This window comes from Pistacia vera, unplaced genomic scaffold (genome assembly GCF_008641045.1).
Source record: "Pistacia vera cultivar Batoury unplaced genomic scaffold, PisVer_v2 Contig144, whole genome shotgun sequence".
Taxonomy (NCBI): domain Eukaryota; kingdom Viridiplantae; phylum Streptophyta; class Magnoliopsida; order Sapindales; family Anacardiaceae; genus Pistacia; species Pistacia vera.
Genome location: NW_022195510.1, coordinates 724,924 through 751,433, shown reverse-complemented (window position 1 = coordinate 751,433; position 26,510 = coordinate 724,924). Strand labels below are relative to the sequence as shown.

Sequence of the window (26,510 nt, the reverse complement as noted above, 5' to 3'; positions counted from 1 at the left end):
CGTCAATGTTAGAAGAAGGTTCTTCTATCATCATCCACTACCACATTCCCATTCCACACAAATAAAAGGTACTTCAACTACAACTAACCAAATGTTCTAACGAAGCCTGAAAATGGCTTCTTATTCATTCATTTCCACTATTTTCCTTTCCAGTCCTGCCCCATTTTCTCGCTCTCCAAACAGGCCACCGCTACTACTACTACGACCACCACTCAACACCACTATATTTTCTCTCTCCAGATCCCTTTCTCTTCCCAACAAAACTCGCTCCACCACGAACTCCTCTTTCATTCTCAACAGCTCGCTCTACAACTCTACTCCCACTCATTCTACTATCTCTAAACTCTTCCTATTTACCAAAAACCCATTACTGTCTTCATCTCTCGACTCTTTCTTCATCTTTTGTACTTCGGTTGTTCTGTCCTTTTCTCTTCTTCTCACTAACGTCGATTCTGCCTCCGCTTTCGTTATCACTCCTTCCCGTAAGCTTCAGACCGATGAGCTCGCCACTGTTCGTCTCTTCCAAGAGAACACTCCTTCTGTTGTTTATATTACCAATCTCGCTGTAAGGTACTTACTAATTATTTAATCATATGTTTTGATTTTAATTGTGTTATATGGTCAAATTTTGTCTGGTCATTATTTTTAATTTCTGTTAATTTCTAAAATCATACAGGCAGGATGCCTTTACGTTGGATGTGTTGGAGGTCCCACAAGGATCTGGATCGGGTTTTGTTTGGGATAAAGATGGTCACGTTGTGACCAATTATCATGTCATTCGTGGCGCATCTGATCTCAAGTTCGTTTCCTTTTCTTTCTTGTTATTTATTTCATTCATTTTAGTCTTGCTACTGCTGTGTGTACGTTGCTTTGAATTTGAACTCATTTTAATTGTTAAATATATTCAATTAGAAGAGAAAACAAGAGCAAGCTTACAATATATTTTTGGTATGAGAAAAAATAAAAATAAAACATTTAATAAGTGGTGGATATTCACCGAGAGTACTTTCGTACAATAAATTATTGGGTGTGAATTGTTAAAAATACAAAATATAAGTGGACTAGCAGAATTTTCCAGGGTCAGTGGGGGCGCCCTTAGTGGCTCCCTCCCTGAAAACATCAAATATTTGATATACATTAAAGAGGAGGTTGTATATTTATTGGGTCAAGGGTCGAATCTGAATCCGTGTTATTGTTATCATAACATGGTTTTGATGATACTGAAAGTCAAATATATAATACATGTACAACATTTATTAGCATCTGCAGATTTTATTATCAGTTTAAGTAAATTTTCCTAGTTTTGTGACATATCAAGTTGCAATTATTACTTTGTATGTAACCAAAAACATGTTATTTTGTTGCTGTTACCGGAATTTAGTCCCAGTAATACAGGCACAACTTATCCCTTAAATTATTTCATTATTCAGATTTTGGATGCTGCTATGAGTTCATGAAATTATACCTCAGTTAATGCTTATCACTTTACCGGATACACAAGTCTTGGAGGTTCGAGGTTAAATGAAAAAATTCATTGACTAATTTTTGCAATGGTTGTCATCATTAATTACTTGGAATGTAACCTGAGTTAGAAATTACATCCGTTATCCATGGTCAAAGTTTTGTAATATCATCTTAACTGTTCGTTATAGTAATCAGAACATTATTAGCAATGATGATCTTAACTAGTATTTATTAAGGAGCATTGTGCACTGTAATAGCAAAAGTCTTGGGCTAAAAAGTGCAAAAAGTCATTGACAGTATATGCCTACAGATTCTACGCAAAAATAAGGGCTAAAGCAGCTCTTATGTAACTGTTTCATGTTTCTATAGTCATAGTAATAGATAGTTTGTGTCCCTTTACTTTTCATATATGTGGTACTTAATGACTGTCTGCCATTCACCAATCTGGTAGGAATCAAACATTTGAGCGAAGTTATAGTTTGAAGGTAGATCATAGTATGTCCTTACTATTGGCATTTAAATTTGCGCTAGTGATGTACAGGGTCACTCTTGCCGATCAGTCGGCTTATGATGCAAAAGTTGTTGGATTTGACCAAGACAAAGATGTTGCTGTGTTGCGTATTGAGGCACCCAAAAACAAACTAAGACCTATACCCCTTGGTGTCTCTGCAGACTTGCTTGTTGGTCAGAAAGTATTTGCTATTGGCAACCCAGTGAGTACACTTTTTATATTATACTCGCACCATGTTTTACATGATTGCATGGTTGGTTCCTATCTAATTTTCTGCTAACCATTAGAAACAACACATTAACTCAATGATAGTATAATTATAGAAGATACGGTGAAGTTTTCACTTTAACAAGAAGACTGTGATTTCTCTCATAGAAAGCATGCATGAAGTTTTTAGATGTTTGATAGGTATTAATACTGCGAAACATAAAGGATGGACTACATTCATTTTATATTCATTTGCCAAATATGTTTGTTAGGGAATGGCTAAGAAGATGGCACCTTGAATATGCTTTTTCTTTTATTATTATTATTATTATTTTTTTTTTTTTATGCGTGCACGGATTTATTAATCCAGATTCTTTGATTATCAATTGTGCTTTGTTTAGTATGAAGATCTGATTTCATAAAAGTTATAGTCTACTTCTAACTTGATTTAAAAAATTTGTTTATCATCCAAGGCCCTGATCAAAACTTTAGCACTTCATCTAAGTTACTGATCATACTTTGCAAGTTTCATTATGTTTTCTTATTTTGACCGTAAGATTCTAATTGATATTTATGCTTTTGCAGTTTGGACTTGACCATACCCTAACAACTGGTGTGATCAGGTAAAAATAAATTATTATTTATCTTCTTTATCCTTGTAAATTGACACCTTTATAATTTAGCTACATGTGTTTTGCCTGTAGTGGGCTTCGCCGAGAAATTAGTTCTGCTGCTACTGGCCGTCCGATTCAAGATGTTATACAAACAGATGCTGCCATTAACCCTGGTAATAGTGGAGGCCCACTTCTAGATAGTTCAGGAAGCCTTATTGGAATAAATACAGCTATTTATTCTCCATCCGGTGCATCCTCTGGCGTTGGATTTTCTATTCCAGTTGACACTGTGAGTTATTGTCTACACATTGACTTTGATTTTGATGAGGAAAACTTTATTATCTTCATATTTATTGAACCAGGATGCATAACTCTTTTTTTTTTTTTTCCTTATGCTTAAAAAATTAATCTTCATTCATATGTCTCAGGTGAATGGTATTGTTGACCAGCTAGTGAGGTTTGGGAAGCACTGTTCTGGATAAAATCCCTAATTCAAACGTGGACTAGTCAGTCACCTCGTTAATCCACATTCACCCCACGAGGTCTTAGATGCTCCAGCAAATGGTCCAGCTGGCAAAGCGGTATGTATGACCATTTTTTGACAAATTTGCCTTTCATTTTCTATAAAACTAATATTATGTTCTATTAATGTTAAAGCTTATTTCTTTTATTCCTTAATTTTATTATTAAAAGGTTGAAGGTTTTGTGCTTCATTTTAGGTAGAGCTGATCAGTTTTGTTGTGCAGGGTTTACTACCAACTAAACGTGATGCCTATGGTAGACTCATATTAGGTGACATCATAACATCTGTGAATGGAAAAAAGGTTACAAATGGCAGTGACTTGTACAGAATTCTTGACCAATGCAAAGTTGGTGATAAGGTATGATGTGATTCTTTTTCTCTGATCTCATGTCACCTTTCTTTCTGATGGATGCCCGGGATATTTGAAGATAGTTTTCCATATATTCATATTGGAATATTTCTAGTTCAATAAGAATGAGAATTATAGTGTCACATGCTTATGCTAAATGATACTATCCGACACAGTTTTCAGTGTGGGAAGAGTCTTTTTTTTTCCAAATGTTGATATGTGTGTAGAGGTATTGTCTGAAATAGTGGGATTTTGGTTGTATAGATCAGTGTATGCTTGCATCAATTTTCATAATGCTATGGCTAGTGATACATCTTAGTCGTGATGCTACTGATCTGGTATACCCTCAGGACTTTGTTATCAGAAACTAATGTTGAGAATTTAGTACCAACTGTGCTCAAACATGCACTGCATGGATGAAACTAGAATTCTAATTTTAGGGTGACCAGGAGGCAGAATTTTAACATCAGTATAGAACGGGGGACGAAGGGGTTTTACATTTGGAGGACATTGTATGCAGCTCTGCCATTGCATTCACACATGTACTTGCCTTATACAGCAAGCTAGAGTATATGGTCTTGCAAGCAAGTACAAAGCTTGAGGAATGTGCTCCAATTTTCATTCGTTTCAGGATTCAATTGTCTTATACTATCATGTTGGGATTCGATGATCTCATACTAACATTTTCATCTTATTCTTCACTCTTTGAATCAAGCCTTTTAAAATCCAAATACATATTACACGCAACTTCTTTCTAATGTTATATGATAACTCTAGTTTAAATGGCAAATCACAATGATATATGAACCCATATACAAATCATTGTAGAAAATATGATTTAACCTCTGCCCTAGTTTTTGAGTGGCGGCTTTGATAAACTTTCTTTTCATATAAAGAGTGAAACACCAGTCACGGATTCTGTAATATATAGCTAAATCATTTTAATTTTTGATATCCAGGTGACTGTGGAGGTGTTGCGTGGTGATCATATGGAGAAGATTCCTGTAACACTTGAACCAAAGCCAGATGAGTCTTAGTATGACAAATGGCCCCGCGTGTTTATCTTTGTGCATATTCGATCAGTGCCATTATTTTTTTGCTACTCCTTATGAAAAGGGTCTTGTACATATCTCCACTACATTGATGAAGCAAAATTGTCTGTAAAATTCACAAAATTTGCAAACTAAAGATGCAGGCATTCATTCTTAAATAATTTGCCCACTTCTTTATGAATATCCATTTTTGACCTTGTGGCCTGAAGAGTAATTGAGTCGTAGCCTTTGACTCTCCATTGATTATGGTTTAAATATGTGAGAGACACAGAGAGGCTGTTGATTATATGGTGCATAAAAAATACGGAAAACAAAGAGAAGAGTACTGAATGTTGATATATTCGAGGCCTCACTGCCTAATTCATGTGGGCGATATTCAATGCCACTATTTATTATAGAGCTGCTCCACTCCTTTAAGTTATTGTTCTTTTACCCAAGCTAGAGGATTTTTTTTTGCCTAAACATTTTCCCCCTAAAATATTAAGATTCTTCCCTAATAGGAAACCAATTCTTTAACAAAAGTATCTTATTTCTTTCTATTTTCTCATCAAACTCTTGTTTTTTAACCTATAATAAGCTTGTTGGCTATTTTCCCGTTTAAAATGAAAGCATTTGAATTGGTTTTATATTAGGAAATTCATGGCAACCAGAGTGTGGAAGAACAGATTATTGATTGAACATTAAAACGCAGCTTAAAAATTAAAATAAGTGCTCAATAAATAGCTTAACAAAACGATGCTGCAGCGCAGATTAATAATAGTCCTCTTTAATCAACTGTAAAGAACATGAGTTGTACAAATACTGGATGGTGTCGGGAAAAAAAAAGGAGAGTTTCTTAATAAAGAGATTGCTTAGGTGAACTAACCCAATTTTCAGACAGACGGTGCGTTGATGAGGGAGACACCCACAAATTAACACCATCACGTCAACTTACATAAAATTTAACTTGTTCATACAACATAAATCAATATCAGATATAAAACTAACATAAAAACAAGGTTAAGTATAAGATTTGGAGAAGAGAAATTAAAATATTTTATGGGATGTAATTTGATTTGATGAATAAATCTAAGAAATGGGATTTTATCAAGATGTGTGCCAAGTCTGGCGATAGAGTAACTAAACTCATCCACAGTCAGCGTCATTTAGAGGTGGCGGTGGGCTGTGCAGTGTATAAAAATTCAAGGTTCATCGTGTCGTGGGTTGTGCTATGCTAAGGCTAGCACAGTTTCATACTTTGTAGTGCTGTGCATTGGGCCGGCCTAGTAAAAATATTTAATTTTAATATTTATAAATTATGATAATTTTGATTTATTATTACTAATTATTATAAAAATATTTTATATGTTATATTTAATGACATTTTGTATTTATATTAATTAAAAATATATAATCACTATGAAATATAATAAAATAATGAGACATTGAATTTCAAAGTTATTTATTACTTATAAATTATAATTATAAATTACAAATGCAAACATAGAAATTAGGATTAAGAATTAGTATACATCTTCATTTTCATTAATTTCTAAATTCTTAAAATCTTCAAATATATCTTCAGCAAAACGATTTTGAAGCTTGAAATATGCCGCCACCCAATCTTTCATACACATAATGACTTCAATAGCACTTGGATATAAACTTGATATTCTCTCGTCCAATACACGCCCACTTGCACTAAAAGCTAATTCTGATGCTACACTAGAAACTGGAGGCGTTAGTAAATCACGTGCAATAGTGGAAAGTATAGGATAAGTCTTTTGATGTACTTTCCACCATCGAAGAATATCAAATTGATCACTTTGAATCGTAATTTCAGTCAAATGATCCATGCTAAAATAATTTGTAATTTAATCATATGAAGAGCTTGTACCTACCCCTTTTTAACCTTTAGTAATGATAGACCAAATACACTTATTTTGTACCTCTGGAGGAACTTGACATTGATGATATTGGTTGTTGTACACTTGTCATGTTTCCATGTCTGACCATGTGAATGCATTTGAAGTAATAAAGTTCTAACATCTTCTACAGAAATTTTTAATGGGGTCTCCAAATTTGCTTAAATTTCTTGTACCATATTATTTACTCCTAATAATTTTACCCTAGGATGCAATATAGACATTTTTTTCCAATATTTTCTAAATTTTATTTCCATTTTTTTGGCAATATTTCAAAAAATTGTATTATCTCTATATTCTTTAAAAATAAAACTAATATCTAATATATGATATAAGACTAAACAAGTTGTAGGATAGCAAATACCAGAACATTGTTCGGTAGCATCATTTAAAGGTTTTAAAATATTCATTAAGGAAAAACCAAGTTCCCAATGATTTATAGTTAATAAATGATCATATTGTTTTGTATTAAAAAATTGTGTAATACCATTTTCATATCATTCACAAGATTTTAATATTAAATATGTGGAGTTCCAACAAGTCTTAACACCAGTTTTCAATTTTCTCTTTTATAACCCCATTTGCTTGTACATACTATTGTATTGTTGTAAACGTGAAAGAGATGATGAAATAAATGTAATTGTATGCCTAATTAAAGATATTTCATTTTCAATTGATTTTATTCCATCTTGTGCAATTAAATTTATTATGTGACAAACACATCTAATATGAAATAATTGACCTTCATAAGGTGGATTTAATTGTTTTCACAAAAAATCAATAACTCTATCATTTGATGATGCATTATTAAATGTGAGAGAAATTTTTTTATCATTTATTTCATATTCACTAAAATTTTTAGCTAATTCTTCATAAATAGTTACATCAGTATGTGGATATTCTAATACACGAAATGTAAGAATTTTTTTTTCAAGTTGCCAATCTAAATTCATAAAATGACCCGTTGCACAAATATATCCTAAATCTTGATTAGTGGCCGTCCATAAATCAAAAGTAAACGAACTAACGCTATTAAATTTACTAAGTGTATTTTTAATATTTGTTTTCATTTCATTGTAAATTCTAAAAAGATCATCTCTTAAAGTATTTTTAAGAACTCTCCTAAAAGCAGGTTGTATACTATTTTGCATATATCATTCTAAAATTGGATCATCACCATATGAAAAAGGTTGATCGGTTGCGACAACGTACATTGCCATATAGTCTTTCATGTTTTGTTGACTATCTGTGAAGCTAGAAATCTCGCCCATTACACTATTTGATTGACTACTAGTTGAATCACATACCGATGCAACAGATGCCTTTGTAAATGAAATTTTTTGTTGCCCTTTTAAATGTTGTGGCATTTTTTTGCAATATTCGCTTATATGCCTCTAGAGATGCCCAGTGCCACCTGTACTCGAACCGGCCAAATTAGAACCACAATATTTGCACACTGCACGTCGCACGATTTCACCACGAACTGTTTCTTGTGTTTGAGTAAAATGCTCCCAAACCATTGATTTTTGCTTTCTTTTCTTTTCTAGGGGTGACTGTGATAGATTTTGTGGTGGTGACTCATTATCAAAATAATCAAAATGATTAAATTCATTTGAATTTGGATCCATTTTGAAATTTGACTAAAAATTAAAATAAATTCGACAAAAAAAATAATTGAGAATTTGAGAGAGATTATGAGAGCTTGAGAGTTGAGAGAGAAAGGAGAATGAAGATTGAAATTGAGTATGAAAAAACTAGAGAAATAATTGAGTATTTATACGAAAAAATAAAAAAATAAATGAAATAGTCGTTCATAGCCGCTTCCCCTGTGCAAGGGGGTAACGACTATTTTAAAATAGCTATTAATTTTATTTTTTTTCGTGCTGTGCCGTGTCAACCCACAAGTTTTTTTAAAGCCCACGGCACGATCAGTATATTTTCATGTCGTGTCATGCTTTGCCTTTTTTATGCCGTGCCTTGTTTTTTTCATGCCGTGCCATGGGCCGACACGGCCCACCGCGGGCTCTAGCGTCATTCATGTTACAAATTCAATACTGTCGAAATCATCAGTATGACTCTGTATCCATTTTAATTATTAATTTGTCAACTTTATATATAAGACTCATTCCACGACAGACTCATAAATCCAAAGCAAACTCTTTAAGAATTTTGCTAAAACTCTCTCTTTTAAACACACACTCTTTCTCTCTTAAAGGAAGAAGAAGATCACAATCACAATGACAAAGACAAAGCCAGTGGAAGGAGATGAGAACCGATATAAGAAAGGTTTATGGACAGTTGAAGAAGACAAGATACTCTTGGATTATGTTAAAATGCATGGGAAAGGGCAATGGAATCGAATTGCCAAGAAAACAGGTAATTATTTGTATTTCATTTCTTTTCTTTTCTTTTATCTGTTTGCCTTTGAGTTTCTAGTGTTGAAGTTAAATATATATAGTTCAATGGCTAGCTGTTTTTTGTTTTTTTAATGTTATGATTAAGGTTTGAAGAGATGTGGGAAGAGTTGTAGGCTAAGGTGGATGAACTACCTGAGCCCAAGTGTGAACCGAGGCAATTTTACTGAGGAAGAAGAAGATCTTATCATTAGACTCCATAAGCTCCTTGGAAACAGGTTCTTTACTTCAGTTATCTTTTGCTTACATATACTCTAATTTCTGAAGACTTTGAAGAAGTGACCATGCTTATTTCAATCATTCTTATTGGCAATTTTTTGAAGGAATTAATTAATTTCATAGAGTATTCAGTAATCTTGTTCAAGCTACTGGAAAAGAAATGAATTACATGGTCAATCTTGTTCCTCAACTTTGAAACATGGAACATTTAAGAATGATTTGTTGGGAAATAACGAACATGATTAATAAAACAAAGTGAATGATCATTAATTACCCTTTGTAGATTTGTGTTATGTCTGACCTTTTCTTTGATTTTTCATCCTTCTTTTAGCCAATCACTTCTGGTTGAAATAATTTGTTCATCATTATGAATCAATTAAATGATCACGGAGGAGGTGGTTGCATCTATTAAAATATATATCTAACAATGCACTAGTCATAATATTTCTTGATAATATCCTGAAGTTGATTTCATTTTAGGTGGTCCTTGATTGCTAAAAGAGTGCCAGGACGAACTGACAATCAAGTGAAAAATTATTGGAATGCTCATTTGAGGAAAAAGCTTGGGATCAAAGAGCAAAAACACACAGCTGGAGATTCTAGCTTAACAAAATCCCAGAAAGTGGAAGTATCAAAAAGTTGCACAAGAACAAGTTCTTGTACCAGTGCAAGGGCAACCAATGAAATTTCAGTGGACAAAGCCAAAGCCACCCAGAAAAGCCTGATTAATAATGTCACAGAAACACAAGAATCCATGATTGATGAAAGTTTTGTCAACTCTTTATGGAATGCTGAAGGGGAGTTGGATTTTGCTGGTACCCTAACCATGCTGGAGTTTATGGATGGGTATTCTTTAATTTGATTTTTGATCTTTGCATGTTTGACAGTCCTATGGTTTATAATTTTTTTTATTTGTTTTGAGAGTTAATAACTTGGTAGCTAGGCTTCTATTAATGATTCAGAAGCAGAAGAACTATAAGTATTTTCTTTGCTTCTCTTTAATTACATGTTAAAAGGGAAGTTTATCGTAATTTTTTCTTCTACAAAGTATTGTATGCAGAATCCTATAGCTGAAAGCCACTTGTGGTAGGGTTGAGAGATAATAATGGAGTTAAGTAAAAACTCTGATAAGGTTCAAGTTTCAGTGGCATCTCTCTTACGGACACAAACACACGCATGCGATCCCATTTCAGACAAATTTTACTTTAATAATAAGCCTTCCTCACCACTGTCAATGTACCGGCCACATTAGGACAGAGCATCAAATCATGTTTAAAGTCATTGTCCTTCACATTTGGGCAGAATACATTGGAAAAATATGAAACCATATTTTGGTATCTAACCATGTTTATTATTAAGAACTTAGTTGTACAAATACTGGATGGTGCGGGAAAAAAAGGAGAGTGTTTCTTAATAAAGATTGCTAGGTGAACTAACCCAATTTTCAGACAGACGGTGCGTTGATGAGGACACCCACAAATTACCACCATCACGTCAACTTACATAAAATTTAACTTGTTCATACAACATAAATCAATATCAGATATAAACTAACATAAAAACAAGGTTAAGTATAATTTGGAGAAGAGAAATTAAAATATTTTATGGGATGTAATTTGATTTGATAATAATCTAAGAATTATTATCAAGATTGTGCCAAGTCTGGCGATAGAGAACTAAACTCATCCACAGTCAGCGTCATTTAGAGGTGGCGGTGGGCTGTGCAGTGTATAAAAATTCAAGGTCCATCGTGTTCGTGGGTTGTGCTATGCAAGGCTACACAGTTTCATACTTTGGTAGTGCTTGCATTGGGCCGGCCTAGTCAAAATATTTAATTTTAATATTTATAAATTATGTAATTTGATTTATTATTACTATTATTAAAAAATTTTTATATTTTATATTTAATGACATTTTGTATTTATTAATTAAAAATATATAATCCTATGATATAATAAAATAATAGACATTGAATTTCAAGCTTTTATTACTTATAAGTTATAATTATAAATTAAAATCAAACATAGAAATAGGATTAAGAATTGTATACATCTTCTTTTCATTAATTTCTAAATTCTTAAAATTTCAAATATATCTTCAGCAAAACATTTTGAAGCTTAAATGCCGCCACCCATCTTTCATACAAAACCAATAGCTTGGTATAACTTGATTTCTCTCGCCAATACACGCCCACTTGCACTAAAAGTAATTCTGATGCTACACTAGAAACTGAAGGCGTTAGTAAATCACGTGCATAGTGGAAAGTATAGGATAAGTCTTTTGATGTGCTTTCCACCATCGAAGAATATCAAATTGATCACTTTGAATCTAATTTCAGTCAAATGATCCATGCTAAAATAATTTGTAATTTAATCATATGAAAGCTTGACCTACCCTTTTTTACCTTAGTAATGATAGACCAAATACCTTTTTACCTTGGAGGAACTTGACATTGATGATTTGGTTGTTGTACACTTGTCATGTTTCCATGTCTACCATGTGAATCATTTGAAGTAATAAGTTCTAACATCTTCACTGAAATTTTTAATGGGGTCTCCAAATTGTGCTTAAATTTCTTGTACCATATTATTTACTCCAATAATTTTACCCTAGGATGCAATATAGACATTTTTTCCAATATTTTCTAATTTTTTCCATTTTTTTGGCAATATTCAAAAATGATTATCTCTATATTTAAAAATAAACTAATATCTATATATGATATAAGACTAAACAAGTTGTAGGATAGCAAATACCAAAACATTGTTCGGTACATCATTTAAAGGTTTTAAAATATTCATTAAGGAAAAACCAAGTTCCCAATGATTTATAGTTAATAAATGATCATATTGTTTTTTTTAAATTTGTATACCATTTTCATATATTCACAAGATTTTAATATTAAAATGTGGAGTTCCAACAAGTCTTAACCCAGTTTTCAATTTTCTCTTTTATAACCCCATTTGCTTGTACATACTATTGTTTTGTAAAGAAAGAGATGATGAAATAAATTTAATTGATGCCTAATTAAAGATTTTTTTTCAATTGATTTTATTCCATCTTGTGATTAAATTTATTGTGACAAACACATCTAATAGAAATATTTGCCCTTCATAAGGTGGATTTAATTGTTTTCACAAAAAATCAATAACTCTTATCATTTGATGATGCATTATTAAATTGTGAAGAATTTTTTTCATTTATTTCATATTCACTAAAATTTTTAGCTAATTCTTCATAAATATTCACACAGTATGTGGATATTCTAATACACAAATGAAGAATTTTTTTTCAAGTTGCCAATCTAAATTCATAAAATACCCGTTGCACAAATATTCCTAAATCTTGATTATGGCCGTCCATAAATCAAAAGTAACGAACTAACCTATAAATTTACTAAGTTATTTTTAATATTTTTTTTCATTTCATTGTAAATTCTAAAAAATCATCTCTTAAAGTATTTTTAGAACTCTCCTAAAAGCAGGTTGTATACTATTTGCATATACATTCTAAAATGGATCATCACCTATGAAAAAGGTTGATCGGTTGCGACAACGTACATTGCCATATAGTCTTCATGTTTTGTTGACTATGTGAAGCTAGAAATCCGCTCATTACACTTTTGATTGACTACTAGTTGAATCACATACCGATGCAAATGCCTTTGTAAATGAAATTTTTTGTTGCCTTTTAAATGTTGTGGCATTTTTTTTGCAATTTCGCTTATATCCTCTGAGATGCCCAGGTCCACCGTACTCGAACGGCCAAATTAGAACCACAATATTTGCAACTGCACGTCGCACGATTTCACCACAACTGTTTCTTGTGTTGAGATAAAGCCTTATTGGAATAAATACAGCTATTTATTCTCCATCCGGTGCATCCTCTGGCGTTGGATTTTCTATTCCAGTTGACACTGTGAGTTATTGTCTACACATTGACTTTGATTTTGATGAGGAAAACTTTATTATCTTCATATTTATTGAATCAGGATGCATAACTCTTTTTTTTTTTTTTTCTTATGCTTAAAAAATTAATCTTCATTCATATGTCTCAGGTGAATGGTATTGTTGACCAGCTAGTGAGGTTTGGGAAGGTGACAAGACCTATTTTAGGGATTAAGTTTGCACCTGATCAGTCAGTGGAGCAATTAGGTGTAAGTGGGGTGCTCGTCTTAGATGCTCCAGCAAATGGTCCAGCTGGCAAAGCGGTATGTATGACCATTTTTTGACAAATTTGCCTTTCATTTTCTATAAAACTAATATTATGTTCTATTAATGTTAAAGCTTATTTCTTTTATTCCTTAATTTTATTTTTAAAAGGTTGAAGGTTTTGTGCTTCATTTTAGGTAGAGCTGATCAGTTTTGTTGTGCAGGGTTTACTACCAACTAAACGTGATGCCTATGGTAGACTCATATTAGGTGACATCATAACATCTGTGAATGGAAAAAAGGTTACAAATGGCAGTGACTTGTACAGAATTCTTGACCAATGCAAAGTTGGTGATAAGGTATGATGTGATTCTTTTTCTCTGATCTCATGTCACCTTTCTTTCTGATGGATGCCCGGGATATTTGAAGATAGTTTTCCATATATTCATATTGGAATATTTCTAGTTCAATAAGAATGAGAATTATAGTGTCACATGCTTATGCTAAATGATACTATCCGACACAGTTTTCAGTGTGGGAAGAGTCTTTTTTTTTCCAAATGTTGATATGTGTGTAGAGGTATTGTCTGAAATAGTGGGATTTTGGTTGTATAGATCAGTGTATGCTTGCATCAATTTTCATAATGCTATGGCTAGTGATACATCTTAGTCGTGATGCTACTGATCTGGTATACCCTCAGGACTTTGTTATCAGAAACTAATGTTGAGAATTTAGTACCAACTGTGCTCAAACATGCACTGCATGGATGAAACTAGAATTCTAATTTTAGGGTGACCAGGAGGCAGAATTTTAACATCAGTATAGAACGGGGGACGAAGGGGTTTTACATTTGGAGGACATTGTATGCAGCTCTGCCATTGCATTCACACATGTACTTGCCTTATACAGCAAGCTAGAGTATATGGTCTTGCAAGCAAGTACAAAGCTTGAGGAATGTGCTCCAATTTTCATTCGTTTCAGGATTCAATTGTCTTATACTATCATGTTGGGATTCGATGATCTCATACTAACATTTTCATCTTATTCTTCACTCTTTGAATCAAGCCTTTTAAAATCCAAATACATATTACACGCAACTTCTTTCTAATGTTATATGATAACTCTAGTTTAAATGGCAAATCACAATGATATATGAACCCATATACAAATCATTGTAGAAAATATGATTTAACCTCTGCCCTAGTTTTTGAGTGGCGGCTTTGATAAACTTTCTTTTCATATAAAGAGTGAAACACCAGTCACGGATTCTGTAATATATAGCTAAATCATTTTAATTTTTGATATCCAGGTGACTGTGGAGGTGTTGCGTGGTGATCATATGGAGAAGATTCCTGTAACACTTGAACCAAAGCCAGATGAGTCTTAGTATGACAAATGGCCCCGCGTGTTTATCTTTGTGCATATTCGATCAGTGCCATTATTTTTTTGCTACTCCTTATGAAAAGGGTCTTGTACATATCTCCACTACATTGATGAAGCAAAATTGTCTGTAAAATTCACAAAATTTGCAAACTAAAGATGCAGGCATTCATTCTTAAATAATTTGCCCACTTCTTTATGAATATCCATTTTTGACCTTGTGGCCTGAAGAGTAATTGAGTCGTAGCCTTTGACTCTCCATTGATTATGGTTTAAATATGTGAGAGACACAGAGAGGCTGTTGATTATATGGTGCATAAAAAATACGGAAAACAAAGAGAAGAGTACTGAATGTTGATATATTCGAGGCCTCACTGCCTAATTCATGTGGGCGATATTCAATGCCACTATTTATTATAGAGCTGCTCCACTCCTTTAAGTTATTGTTCTTTTACCCAAGCTAGAGGATTTTTTTTTGCCTAAACATTTTCCCCCTAAAATATTAAGATTCTTCCCTAATAGGAAACCAATTCTTTAACAAAAGTATCTTATTTCTTTCTATTTTCTCATCAAACTCTTGTTTTTTAACCTATAATAAGCTTGTTGGCTATTTTCCCGTTTAAAATGAAAGCATTTGAATTGGTTTTATATTAGGAAATTCATGGCAACCAGAGTGTGGAAGAACAGATTATTGATTGAACATTAAAACGCAGCTTAAAAATTAAAATAAGTGCTCAATAAATAGCTTAACAAAACGATGCTGCAGCGCAGATTAATAATAGTCCTCTTTAATCAACTGTAAAGAACATGAGTTGTACAAATACTGGATGGTGTCGGGAAAAAAAAAGGAGAGTTTCTTAATAAAGAGATTGCTTAGGTGAACTAACCCAATTTTCAGACAGACGGTGCGTTGATGAGGGAGACACCCACAAATTAACACCATCACGTCAACTTACATAAAATTTAACTTGTTCATACAACATAAATCAATATCAGATATAAAACTAACATAAAAACAAGGTTAAGTATAAGATTTGGAGAAGAGAAATTAAAATATTTTTATGGGATGTAATTTGATTTGATGAATAAATCTAAGAATTTATCAAGATTTGTGCCAAGTCTGGCGACAGAGTAACTAAACTCATCCAGAGTCAGCGTCATTTAGAGGTAACAGTGGGCCGTGCCTAAAAAGTCAAGATTCATCGTGCTGTGCCTAAAAAGTCAAGGTTCATCGTGCCATGGGCTGTGCCGTGGGATATGCCGTGCTAAAGCCCGCACAGTTTCGTACCCTGTCGTGCCATGCCGGCTCACGAAATTTGAAGGCCCACAGCACAGTCCGTTATATATCGTGTCGTGCCTTGGGCCGTGCCATAGGTCGGCCCACATGCTTTGCAAAAATATTTAATTTTAATATTTATAAATTATGGTAATTTTGATTTATTATTATTAATTATTATAAAAATATTTTATATGTTATATTTAGTGACATTTTGTATTTATATTAATTAAAAATATATAATTACTATGAAATATAATAAAATAATAAGACATTGAATTTCAACGCTTTTTATTACTTATAAGTTATAATTATAAATTATAAATACAAACATAGAAATTAGGATTAAGAATTAGTATACATCTTCGTTTTCATTAATTTCTAAATTCTTAAAATTTTCAAATATATCTTCAGCAACAAGATTTTGAAGCTTGAAATATGCCGCCACCCAATCTTTCATACAACAACACTTGGATGTAAACTTGATCTTCTCTCGTCCAATACACGTCCACCTGCACTAAAAGTTAATTCTGATGCTACACTAGAAACTGAAGGCGTTAGTAAATCACGTGCAATAGTGGAAAGTATAGGATAAGTCTTTTGATGTGCTTTCCACCATCGAAGAATATCAAATTGATCACTTTGAATCATAATTTCAGTCAAATGATCCATGCTAAAATAATTTGTAATTTCATCATATGAAGAGCTTGCACCTACCCGTTTTTTACCTTTAGTGATGATAGACCAAATAGGCTCGTTTTTTACCTATGGAGGAACTTGACATTGATGATATTGGTTGTTGTACACTTGTCATGTTTCCATGTCTAACCATGTGAATACATTTGAAGTAATAAAGTTCTAACATCTTCCACTGAAATTTTTAATGGGGTCTCCAAATTTGCTTAAATTTCTTATACCATATTATTTACTCCGAATAATTTTACCCTAGGATCCATTACAGAAGCTAAAGCAACAATATAGACATTTTTCCCAATATTTTCTAAATTTTATTTCCATTTTTTTTGCAATATTTCTAAAAACTGCATGATCTCTATATTATTTAAAAATAGAACTAATATCTAGTATATGATATAAGACTAAACAAATTGTAGGATAGCAAATACCAGAACATTGTTCAGTAACATCATTTAAAGGTTCTAAAATATTCATTAAGGAAAAACCAAGTTCCCAATGATTTATAGTTAATAAATGATCATATTGTTTTTTTTTTTTAAATTGTGTAATATCATTTTCATATGATTCACAAGATTTTAATATTAAACATGTGGAGTTCCAACAAGTCCTAACATCAGTTTTCAATTTTCTCTTTTATAACCCCATTTGCTTGTACATACTATTGTATTATTGTAAATGTGAAAGAGATGATGAAATAAATGTAATTGCATGCCTAATTAAAGATATTTTATTTTCAATTGATTTTATTGCATCTTGTGTAATTAAATTTATTATGTGACAAACACATCTAATATGAAATAATTGACCTTCATAAGGTGGATTTAATTGTTTTCACAAAAAATCAATAACTCTTATCATTTGATGATGCATTATTAAATGTGAGAGAAATTTTTTTATCATTTATTTCATATTCACTAAAAATTTTAGCTAATTCTTCATAAATAATTACACCAGTATGTGGATATTCTAATACACAAAATGCAAGAATTTTTTTTCAAGTTGCCAATCTAAATTCATAAAATAACCCGTTGCACAAATATATTCTAAATCTTGATTAGTGGCCGTCCATAAATCAAAGTAAACGAACTAACGCTATTAAATTTACTAAGTATATTTTTAATATTTGTTTTCATTTCATTGTAAATTCTAAAAATATCAGCTCTTAAAGTATTTTTAGGAACTCTCCTAAAAGCAGGTTGTACACTATTTTGCATATACCATTCTAAAATTGGATCATCACCATATGAAAAAGGTTGATCGGTTGCGACAACGTACCTGGCCATATAGTCTCTCATGTTTTGTTGACTATATGTGAAGCTAGAAATCCCGCTCATTACACTATTTGATTGACTACTAGTTAAATCACATACCGATGCAATAAATGCCTTTGTAAATGAAATTTTTTGTTGTCCTTTTAAATGTTGTGGCATTTTTTTTGCAATGTTCGCTTATATGCCTCCGGAGATGCCCAGTGTCACCCGTACTCGAACTGGCCAAATTAGAACCACAATATTTGCATACTGCACGTCGCACGATTTCACCACAAACTGTTTCTTGTGTTTGAGTAAAATGCTCACAAACCATTGATTTTTGCTTTCTTTTCTTTTCTAGGGGTGGCTGTGATAGATTTCGTGGTGGTGACTCATTATTAAAATAATCAAAATGATTAAATTCATTTGAATTTGGATCCATTTTGAAATTTGACTAAAAATTAAAATAAATTCGACGGAAAAAAAATTGAGAATTTGAGAGAGATTATGAGAGCTTGAGAGTTGAGAGAGAAAGGAGAATGAAGATTGAAATTGAGTGTTAAAAAACTAGAGAAATAATTGAGTATTTATAGGAAAAAATAAAAAAATAAATAAAATAGTCGTTTATAGCCGCTACCCGATAACAGCTAGTAACAGCTATTTTCAAATAGTCGTTACAAAATAACTATTAATTTTATTTTTTTTCGTGCTGTGCTATGTCAACCCACGGGCTTTTTTTGAGGCCCACGGCATGATCAATATATTTTTATTTCGTGTCGTACCTTGTTTTTTTCGTGTCATGCCTTGTTTTTTTCGTGCTGTGCTATGGGCTGACACGGCCCACCGCGGGCTCTAGCGTCATTCATGTTACAAATTCATGTACTGTCGAAATCATCAGTATGACTCTCTATCCATTTTAATTATTAATTTGTCAACTTTATATATAAGACTCATTCCACGACAGACTCATAAATCCAAAGCAAACTCTTTAAGAATTTTGCTAAAACTCTCTCTTTTAAACACACACTCTTTCTCTCTTAAAGGAAGAAGAAGATCACAATCACAATGACAAAGACAAAGCCAGTGGAAGGAGATGAGAACCGATATAAGAAAGGTTTATGGACAGTTGAAGAAGACAAGATACTCTTGGATTATGTTAAAATGCATGGGAAAGGGCAATGGAATCGAATTGCCAAGAAAACAGGTAATTATTTGTATTTCATTTCTTTTCTTTTCTTTTATCTGTTTGCCTTTGAGTTTCTAGTGTTGAAGTTAAATATATATAGTTCAATGGCTAGCTGTTTTTTGTTTTTTTAATGTTATGATTAAGGTTTGAAGAGATGTGGGAAGAGTTGTAGGCTAAGGTGGATGAACTACCTCAGCCCAAGTGTGAACCGAGGCAATTTTACTGAGGAAGAAGAAGATCTTATCATTAGACTCCATAAGCTCCTTGGAAACAGGTTCTTTACTTCAGTTATCTTTTGCTTACATATACTCTAATTTCTGAAGACTTTGAAGAAGTGACCATGCTTATTTTTTGAAGGAATTAATTAATTTCATAGAGTATTCAGTAATCTTGTTCAAGCTACTGGAAAAGAAATGAATTACATGGTCAATCTTGTTCCTCAACTTTGAAACATGGAACATTTAAGAATGATTTGTTGGGAAATAACGAACATGATTAATAAAACAAAGTGAATGATCATTAATTACCCTTTGTAGATTTGTGTTATGTCTGACCTTTTCTTTGATTTTTCATCCTTCTTTTAGCCAATCACTTCTGGTTGAAATAATTTGTTCATCATTATGAATCAATTAAATGATCACGGTGGAGGTGGTTGCATCTATTAAAATATATATCTAACAATGCACTAGTCATAATATTTCTTGATAATATCCTGAAGTTGGTTTCATTTTAGGTGGTCCTTGATTGCTAAAAGAGTGCCAGGACGAACTGACAATCAAGTGAAAAATTATTGGAATGCTCATTTGAGGAAAAAGCTTGGGATCAAAGAGCAAAAACACACAGCTGGAGATTCTAGCTTAACAAAATCCCAGAAAGTGGAAGTATCAAAAAGTTGCACAAGAACAAGTTCTTGTACCAGTGCAAGGGCAACCAATGAAATTTCAGTGGACAAAGCCAAAGCCACCCAGAAAAGCCTGATTAATAATGTCACAGAAACACAAGAATCCATGATTGATGAAAGTTTTGTCAACTCTTTATGGAATGCTGAAGAGGAGTTGGATTTTGCTGGTACCCTAACCATGCTGGAGTTTATGGATGGGTATTCTTTAATTTGATTTTTGATCTTTGCATGTTTGACAGTCATATTGTTTATAATTTTTTTTTATTTGTTTTGAGAGTTAATAACTTGGTAGCTAGGCTTCTATTAATGATTCAGAAGCAGAAGAACTATTAGCATTTTCTTTGCTTCTCTTTAATTACATGTTAAAAGGGAAGTTTATCGTAATTTTTTCTTCTACAAAGTATTGTATGCAGAATCCTATAGCTGAAAGCCAATTGTGGTAGGGTTGAGAGATAATAATGGAGGTAAGTAAAAACTCTGATAAGGTTCAAGTTTCAGTGGCATCTCTCTTACGGACACAAACACACGCATGCGATCCCATTTCAGTCAAATTTTACTTTAATAATAAGCCTTCCTCACCACTGTCAATGTACCGGCCACATTAGGACAGAGCATCAAATCATGTTTAAAGTCATTGTCCTTCACATTTGGGCAGAATACAATGGAAAAATATGAAACCATATTTTGGTATCTAACCATGTTTATTATTAATCCCTTTTAAAGTGTTTATTGACTTTTTATTTTTGAGCAATACTAATGTTACAAAGACAAAAACAAAGAGGGCATACAAAAACAATTCTCACCCTTCATCTTCATGATTTCTCTCTCTCTCTCCCTCTTTTTCCATTTTTTCTTTGGTTTTTCTTTCTTGCTGATGTCACTTTGTAACCCTCTTTGTATTGTCTTTGTAAGGATAACATTTTTCTTTATTTTTATAGTACTTGAGCTAGTTGAGACGAGACGACAACTAAGACAGACTCACAAAGTAAGAACTGCAACTACTGGGTAAATTTAAACAGGCCCACATGATATTCTTTTCTGTGAAATAGTCCCCTCAGGCTCAGGGACTTGAATGATCAAAGCAGAGGTTGCAGGACACATTGAATGATACATAACTGATTTATATGTGAGTTGCTGAAATATCATTCAACTTTGAGTAGAAAAATATGGCTATTCATTCATATTAAAGATGATCCACTGTACTGACATTTTATCTTGCAGAACAACTGTGAATTCACATAAAATATTTACCTGATAAACAGTATGCCATACAAGTTTCACTTAATTTTTGAGTTGCGTGTAGAATTGGGGATGGTAGCTACGCATATTAAATGTTGTCAACTATTTTTTTCTAACTTTTCTGTTCCTTTTCTTTACTCTACATTTATTTGTATATCCTAGGTCAAATTTAAGTTATATATAAATCCAGATTTCATTCACTTTTCTTGATTATTTTACTTCAAATACACTTTAAAGAAGTATATTTGAGACAATAAGAGTCTTTTCGACTGCTGTCATTCCATCATGAATTTGTTAGTTTTGGTCGAACATTACTAATTTCACGTTTAATGTTACCAAATTATTGTTTTATCTATATTCATTGAAGAAAAAAGATAATGTTTTTATGCATCTAAATACCGGAAATAGCATCCGAGATTGTAGAAAAATCTCTGTTTCTAACACTGAAAATGAATGAGCAAGAAGTGAAGAAGCTAGAAAATATGTTGAGGATCTTGGCCTGAACCAGACTCCCATAATTCTTTAAAATAGGACTTGTCTACACAACCCAGATTACTTTATAATATAATGAAGTAAAAAGAGCCTCATCTTTGCAGTGATGAGTCTGATGACCTCTATGCATGTCCCTAGAGCTTCCAATGGAGTATTGTGGCCACATCTTTAACCTAACAAAGGAAAAAAAACAGAAGAAAAATGCAGTAGTGAATAAAGCCAATTATGGTACCAACACAGTTCCTGGAAAAAGAAAAATTTAATGTTCATTTATTGTTAAAAGAAGACTCTGATGCTTTCCAACTATATATATTTATTGTGAATTACTTGTAGCTCATGAAAAGCATACAAGGTACATTGCAGGAAATTAACGAAATAGTGAGGCAACAGAAACAGAGATTGGGTCACTGATAAATGTTTGATGTTCATACAGAGAGGGATGGAGAAAGCCCAAAGTCAAGTCCCCACAGCTCAAAACTTCCTTTAACAAAATCATAGTAACCACCCTTGAGTGAAAGTGTTTTCTTCACCAAGCCATCTCTCACAAATGGATAGGTTAGCAGATTTCCGAGGGACACATTCACAGCCTCCTGCATTGTTGCAATTTACACATACATAATATAAAAGGGTGAACAAAATCGATAAAAAAAGGGCTATTTAAGATTGCAAGAATTATATACCTTTTCACAGTATGTACATTGTGCTCCGAAATCTAAATCACCATAGTCTGATAACACCTTCTTCTTGGCAGGTAAACCAAGTTTGACCCATTCTTCTATGAAATCACTGCATTATTAATCAACCAATTGGAGTGTGTTAGTGTTCATACTGAAGGTGATTTTATACCCAAAGCAACGTATAGAAAATTAAGTTTTTTTTTTATAAGAAAAGGGCCTTACGTTGAGTTGTTTCCATCCAATGGGAAAGACATGAGTCCCTTGATTCCACCACAAGCGCTGTGTCCAATGACCACAATGGTGGACACCTGTGAAAAATTAAACACTTTGAATTACAAATCCAATCACTTGTGACAATAATGTGACCGAAAAGATTAGGTAAAAGCGAAGTGAATTTTACTTTGAGATGCAGAACTGCATACTCAACGGCAGATCCAACTCCAGCGTATTTAGTCTGATAGAGCAGAGACAAACAATAATGAATCAAAAACCTCATTCATTTGAATGGAGCAAAGAATTGAATAGAGTGAAGTAAATTAATGAATAGTACGAAGAACCTGATCAAAGGGTGGAACAATATTAGCAACATTACGGACTACAAAAGCCTCCCCTGGTTGGAAATCCAACACATGTGATGGGCAAACCCTCGAGTCTGAGCACGCAAATACCATATACTGCAATTGTTTTTTTTTTTTTTTTTTTTTTTTTTTTGAAAAAATTAGTACCCAGTTACCAAAATTTAAAGAAAATTTTCACGTAATTCTATATTGGAAATTTGGATATAAATACCTTGGGGCTCTGGCCTTTGGCAAGCTCACCGTACAAAGCTGGATTTTTCCTGTAAAATTAAAAAACAAAGAAATACATTTAAGTAGTGCATTGATACTTTAAAAACAAAATGTAATCAGTGTAAAGAAGAAAATTACGCGTATTTTTCCCTCTTGAAGAAAATGAAGCCATCCTTCATCCTCTCAGTTAAATCATCGGCGGGTTTGGTGCCGGATGGAGTTGACAACTGGGCTCTTATCTCCTCTACTTTTGCAGCAGCTACAGGTTTCAGCTCTTCCTTCTCACTGCATTTTACAATAACCCATTAATTGATCAATTTTATAGAATCGTTAATTATTCTAAAGCACTTTCTATACTTCATTTCCTAAGATTACATCCTTAATTGAATTTTAAAAAATCATGAAAATTACTATATTAATGTTTAATTTGATTGAAACATGTACTTTAGCCAAAATAATACAATTTAAAAAAAAAAAAAAAATAAGAGTATGTATAGAATACTGAAAGTTTAGTTAAGTATCGTATAGTACTATACACTATTAAATAAATATGAAAAAAGAATAACTAGTAAAAGATGTTAACGTGAATACATCCACAATCAAAAGTATATACAGATTGAAAAATAAAAATTAAGAGAATTCGAAGCGAAAATAAAATAAAAGAGGTGACTGAAGAACAGTTTAATGTTAGGTAGGAAACGGATTTACATGAGAAGTTTCTTGAGAGCTTCAACGGCCTCCTCGTAAGACTGTTTTGCCATATCTTCTCTCTGCAAATCACCCCACAAATCATTTATCAAAATTAAGTTTATGTCATTAATGTATAAAACTCAAAACTATATGCGGAAAAGTAGAGAAGAAGTTAAACAAAGACAAGTACATGGGATTTGAAAAATGACGAGACAAGAGGACTCAAAGAGCTTTTATCATCTCCATTCCAGATGATAAATTAGCTTACTAATATGGCTCCTGTCTGTTACTTATTAATTATTTACGTTTTGTTAATAAAATTGGAGTAATTGGATGGTTAATCCAAGAAAATTAACAGTGCCATACACTTGGCAGTGTGTGTAGATCATCACCACGTGTCATGTTTTGAGTGAGTGGTCTTCATGTTTTACCAGTAACTTACTGCCACGTGGACAACAATTAGCGCCAGATGAGAGTTACGTTCATTTAATTACAAATGTAATGCTTTACGTTAAAACAGACCTGAAACCTGTTCACTTGGGAACTTATAGTAAAATTCATGGAAATATGAAATTAGTCATGTCACATTATGAAACTTAACCTAAAATGCATGCATGAAAATACAGTAGAATGGAGGGAGGAAGTACCCAAGAAGGATTGATGACGGGGGCTGGTGCGGCGAAAACGGGTTGGTTTCTGATGAGATTGGGAGGAGAAGGAGAAGAGTTGAGGCTTGCAACAATGGAGGGACGTAATGCGGCTCTTTTAACGGAAGATTGAGCGGGGAAAAGAGAGGTAAGGCACCAGCTGTTGATTGAAGCGGTCGACATTGTGCAAGGGACTTTACAAATGGATGGCTTTATACTGACGCTCCCTTGATTTTAAAAGCGAAAGCTCGGTGAATGAGAGCTTCTATCCTTGTAGATTAGGCTTGGGTGTCCCTGATGCAACCAATTGCCCCTATCATATTCTCTTCTTACCTTGCCCACATTTTAATCAATTTTATTAATTATAATGATGTTGCTTGTATCTTATTATGCGTATCCCAATTGTGCAATGACCACCTCTACAATTGATAAACCAAAGTAGCAAATTGCTTCTAACTCATTAAATTAGAAGTATCTCTTATTTTGTAAAGACAACACTATTGGGTGGCTAAATGGTCAATCAATACTTTTGAGTGTATTACTAGAGAGTCTTGAGTTCGATTCACCTTGATTGTTAATAGTTAATAAAAGTGATCACTAGAGTTTTTACCCGACCGATAATTAGGATCTCAAAAGATTAGTCGAGGTGTGAGCAAATTGCTCTGGATACCTCCGGTCATTAAAAAACAAAAATTGTAAATATTTGAAGTATAATATTTCTCCTAAGTGCTAACACAGACCAATTTTACTCTAATTTTCAGTACTTTTACAAAAGGCTAAAGGCTGTATAGCAAACAATAGTATTTATGTTAACAACTATGAGAAGATAAAGATATGATGATTATTAATTCAAAAATAATAGCTTCCATTTTCTTAAGTTCACCAAAGAAAATATCCCTTCTGCTTTCTCTATCTCTAGCTATGGTATGTTGAATGAAGGGGCACCACGTGTTGAGAAACAAGGAGATGAAGTTGAAAGAATTGAAAGGGGATATCATTGAAGGAAGTCAATGGTGTAGATGATGAGTTAATTGAGTATAGAGATAAGGGTCTATCAAGAAAACATGGCTCTAGTTATAGTGCGGTTTCTAGACTCCCATCCCTCTGTTATCCGGTATTTGTCTACTTTGATTACGACAGCTGTGGCCACCACAATCTTATAATATTATTCATCTATTTTATCCCGAAAGCCTCACAGTATTCAACGTTACGGAGAACCAGAAAAAATCAAGATGGCATGTAATGTAAATGTAACTCCTGTTACTGGGGAATTATCCAATCGATCCATTTTGTTCTTGAATTTAATCCCAGCCTTACTTCCCTGCTGCAATGTCTATGTACCTCAATGTAAATCGTTCAGAATATGCAATTTATTCTTTAAAAATGGACCGCAGCAATATTTTTCTTATGAATTAGTAGCAGAAAACAGTGAAAGTAAACATAATAATAAAAAGGATACAAACCGGATTAATTCTCTCAACAAACCCAGCACTGAAATTACACAACCATCTTCCACTGCAGAGATGCTTCTTGGTCATCCTTCTTAATTGGAATTGGAAAAATTGTTGCTTTACTCTTTCGAATAACTTCACTGATAAAGTATGCGCATTACTTCATCAATTGTATATATACACGAAACGTTTGTTGAATGATTGAGAATGTTGAAAACATAATGTCAACATTATTTTGTCATGTATCGAAGGGAGAACCCCTAGTGGCTGCTGAATTTACGTTGTAAGTTACAGAGTGGCCTCCTCTAATTAGTAATTACGTAATTGTTAGGGAGTTACTTCCTTACTGGTCCGGTAATCTTACAGCCTTACAGGTTCATTAAGAGTGCCGATAGATCGATCGCATGATTACATCGTCAATTGATCTTA

General features: G+C 33.0%; 4 protein-coding genes across 6 annotated transcripts; 3 read left to right on the top strand and 1 right to left on the bottom strand.

The window, feature by feature from the left end:
- Positions 1-24: 24 nt before the first annotated feature.
- LOC116123650 (protease Do-like 1, chloroplastic) lies at positions 25-14,991 on the top strand. 2 transcript variants are annotated; one of them, XM_031409401.1, is made up of 9 exons: positions 25-570; positions 677-799; positions 2,006-2,177; positions 2,768-2,805; positions 2,887-3,020; positions 13,111-13,175; positions 13,315-13,467; positions 13,633-13,767; positions 14,718-14,991. In XM_031409401.1, the coding sequence occupies exons 1-9, from the start codon at positions 113-115 to the stop codon at positions 14,793-14,795; spliced, it is 1,356 nt and encodes a 451-aa protein (XP_031265261.1). In that variant the 5' UTR covers positions 25-112; the 3' UTR covers positions 14,796-14,991. The 2 variants fall into 2 exon arrangements, with proteins under 2 accessions (XP_031265261.1, XP_031265262.1); XM_031409402.1 differs by having other exon boundaries at positions 431-570; positions 1,996-2,177.
- Positions 8,790-10,522, top strand: LOC116123651 (transcription factor WER-like). Its single transcript, XM_031409403.1, has 3 exons — positions 8,790-9,000; positions 9,127-9,256; positions 9,738-10,522. Exons 1-3 carry the CDS (start codon positions 8,862-8,864, stop codon positions 10,117-10,119), a joined length of 651 nt encoding a protein of 216 aa, XP_031265263.1. The 5' UTR covers positions 8,790-8,861; the 3' UTR covers positions 10,120-10,522.
- Positions 14,992-19,003: 4,012 nt separating the features above from the next.
- Positions 19,004-20,311, top strand: LOC116123684 (transcription factor WER-like). Its single transcript, XM_031409428.1, has 3 exons — positions 19,004-19,214; positions 19,341-19,470; positions 19,930-20,311. The coding sequence occupies exons 1-3, from the start codon at positions 19,076-19,078 to the stop codon at positions 20,309-20,311; spliced, it is 651 nt and encodes a 216-aa protein (XP_031265288.1). The 5' UTR covers positions 19,004-19,075.
- A 1,495-nt stretch (positions 20,312-21,806) lies between these two features.
- LOC116123696 (carbonic anhydrase 2) lies at positions 21,807-26,170 on the bottom strand. 2 transcript variants are annotated; one of them, XM_031409440.1, is made up of 10 exons: positions 26,094-26,170; positions 24,002-24,063; positions 23,432-23,578; positions 23,295-23,343; positions 23,063-23,179; positions 22,906-22,959; positions 22,728-22,813; positions 22,509-22,614; positions 22,260-22,418; positions 21,807-22,001 (listed from the first exon to the last, which is right to left on the bottom strand). In XM_031409440.1, the coding sequence occupies exons 1-10, from the start codon at positions 26,166-26,168 to the stop codon at positions 21,963-21,965; spliced, it is 894 nt and encodes a 297-aa protein (XP_031265300.1). In that variant the 5' UTR covers positions 26,169-26,170; the 3' UTR covers positions 21,807-21,962. The 2 variants fall into 2 exon arrangements, with proteins under 2 accessions (XP_031265300.1, XP_031265299.1); XM_031409439.1 differs by lacking the exon at positions 26,094-26,170 and adding an exon at positions 24,631-24,921.
- Between the last annotated feature and the right edge of the window lie 340 nt (positions 26,171-26,510).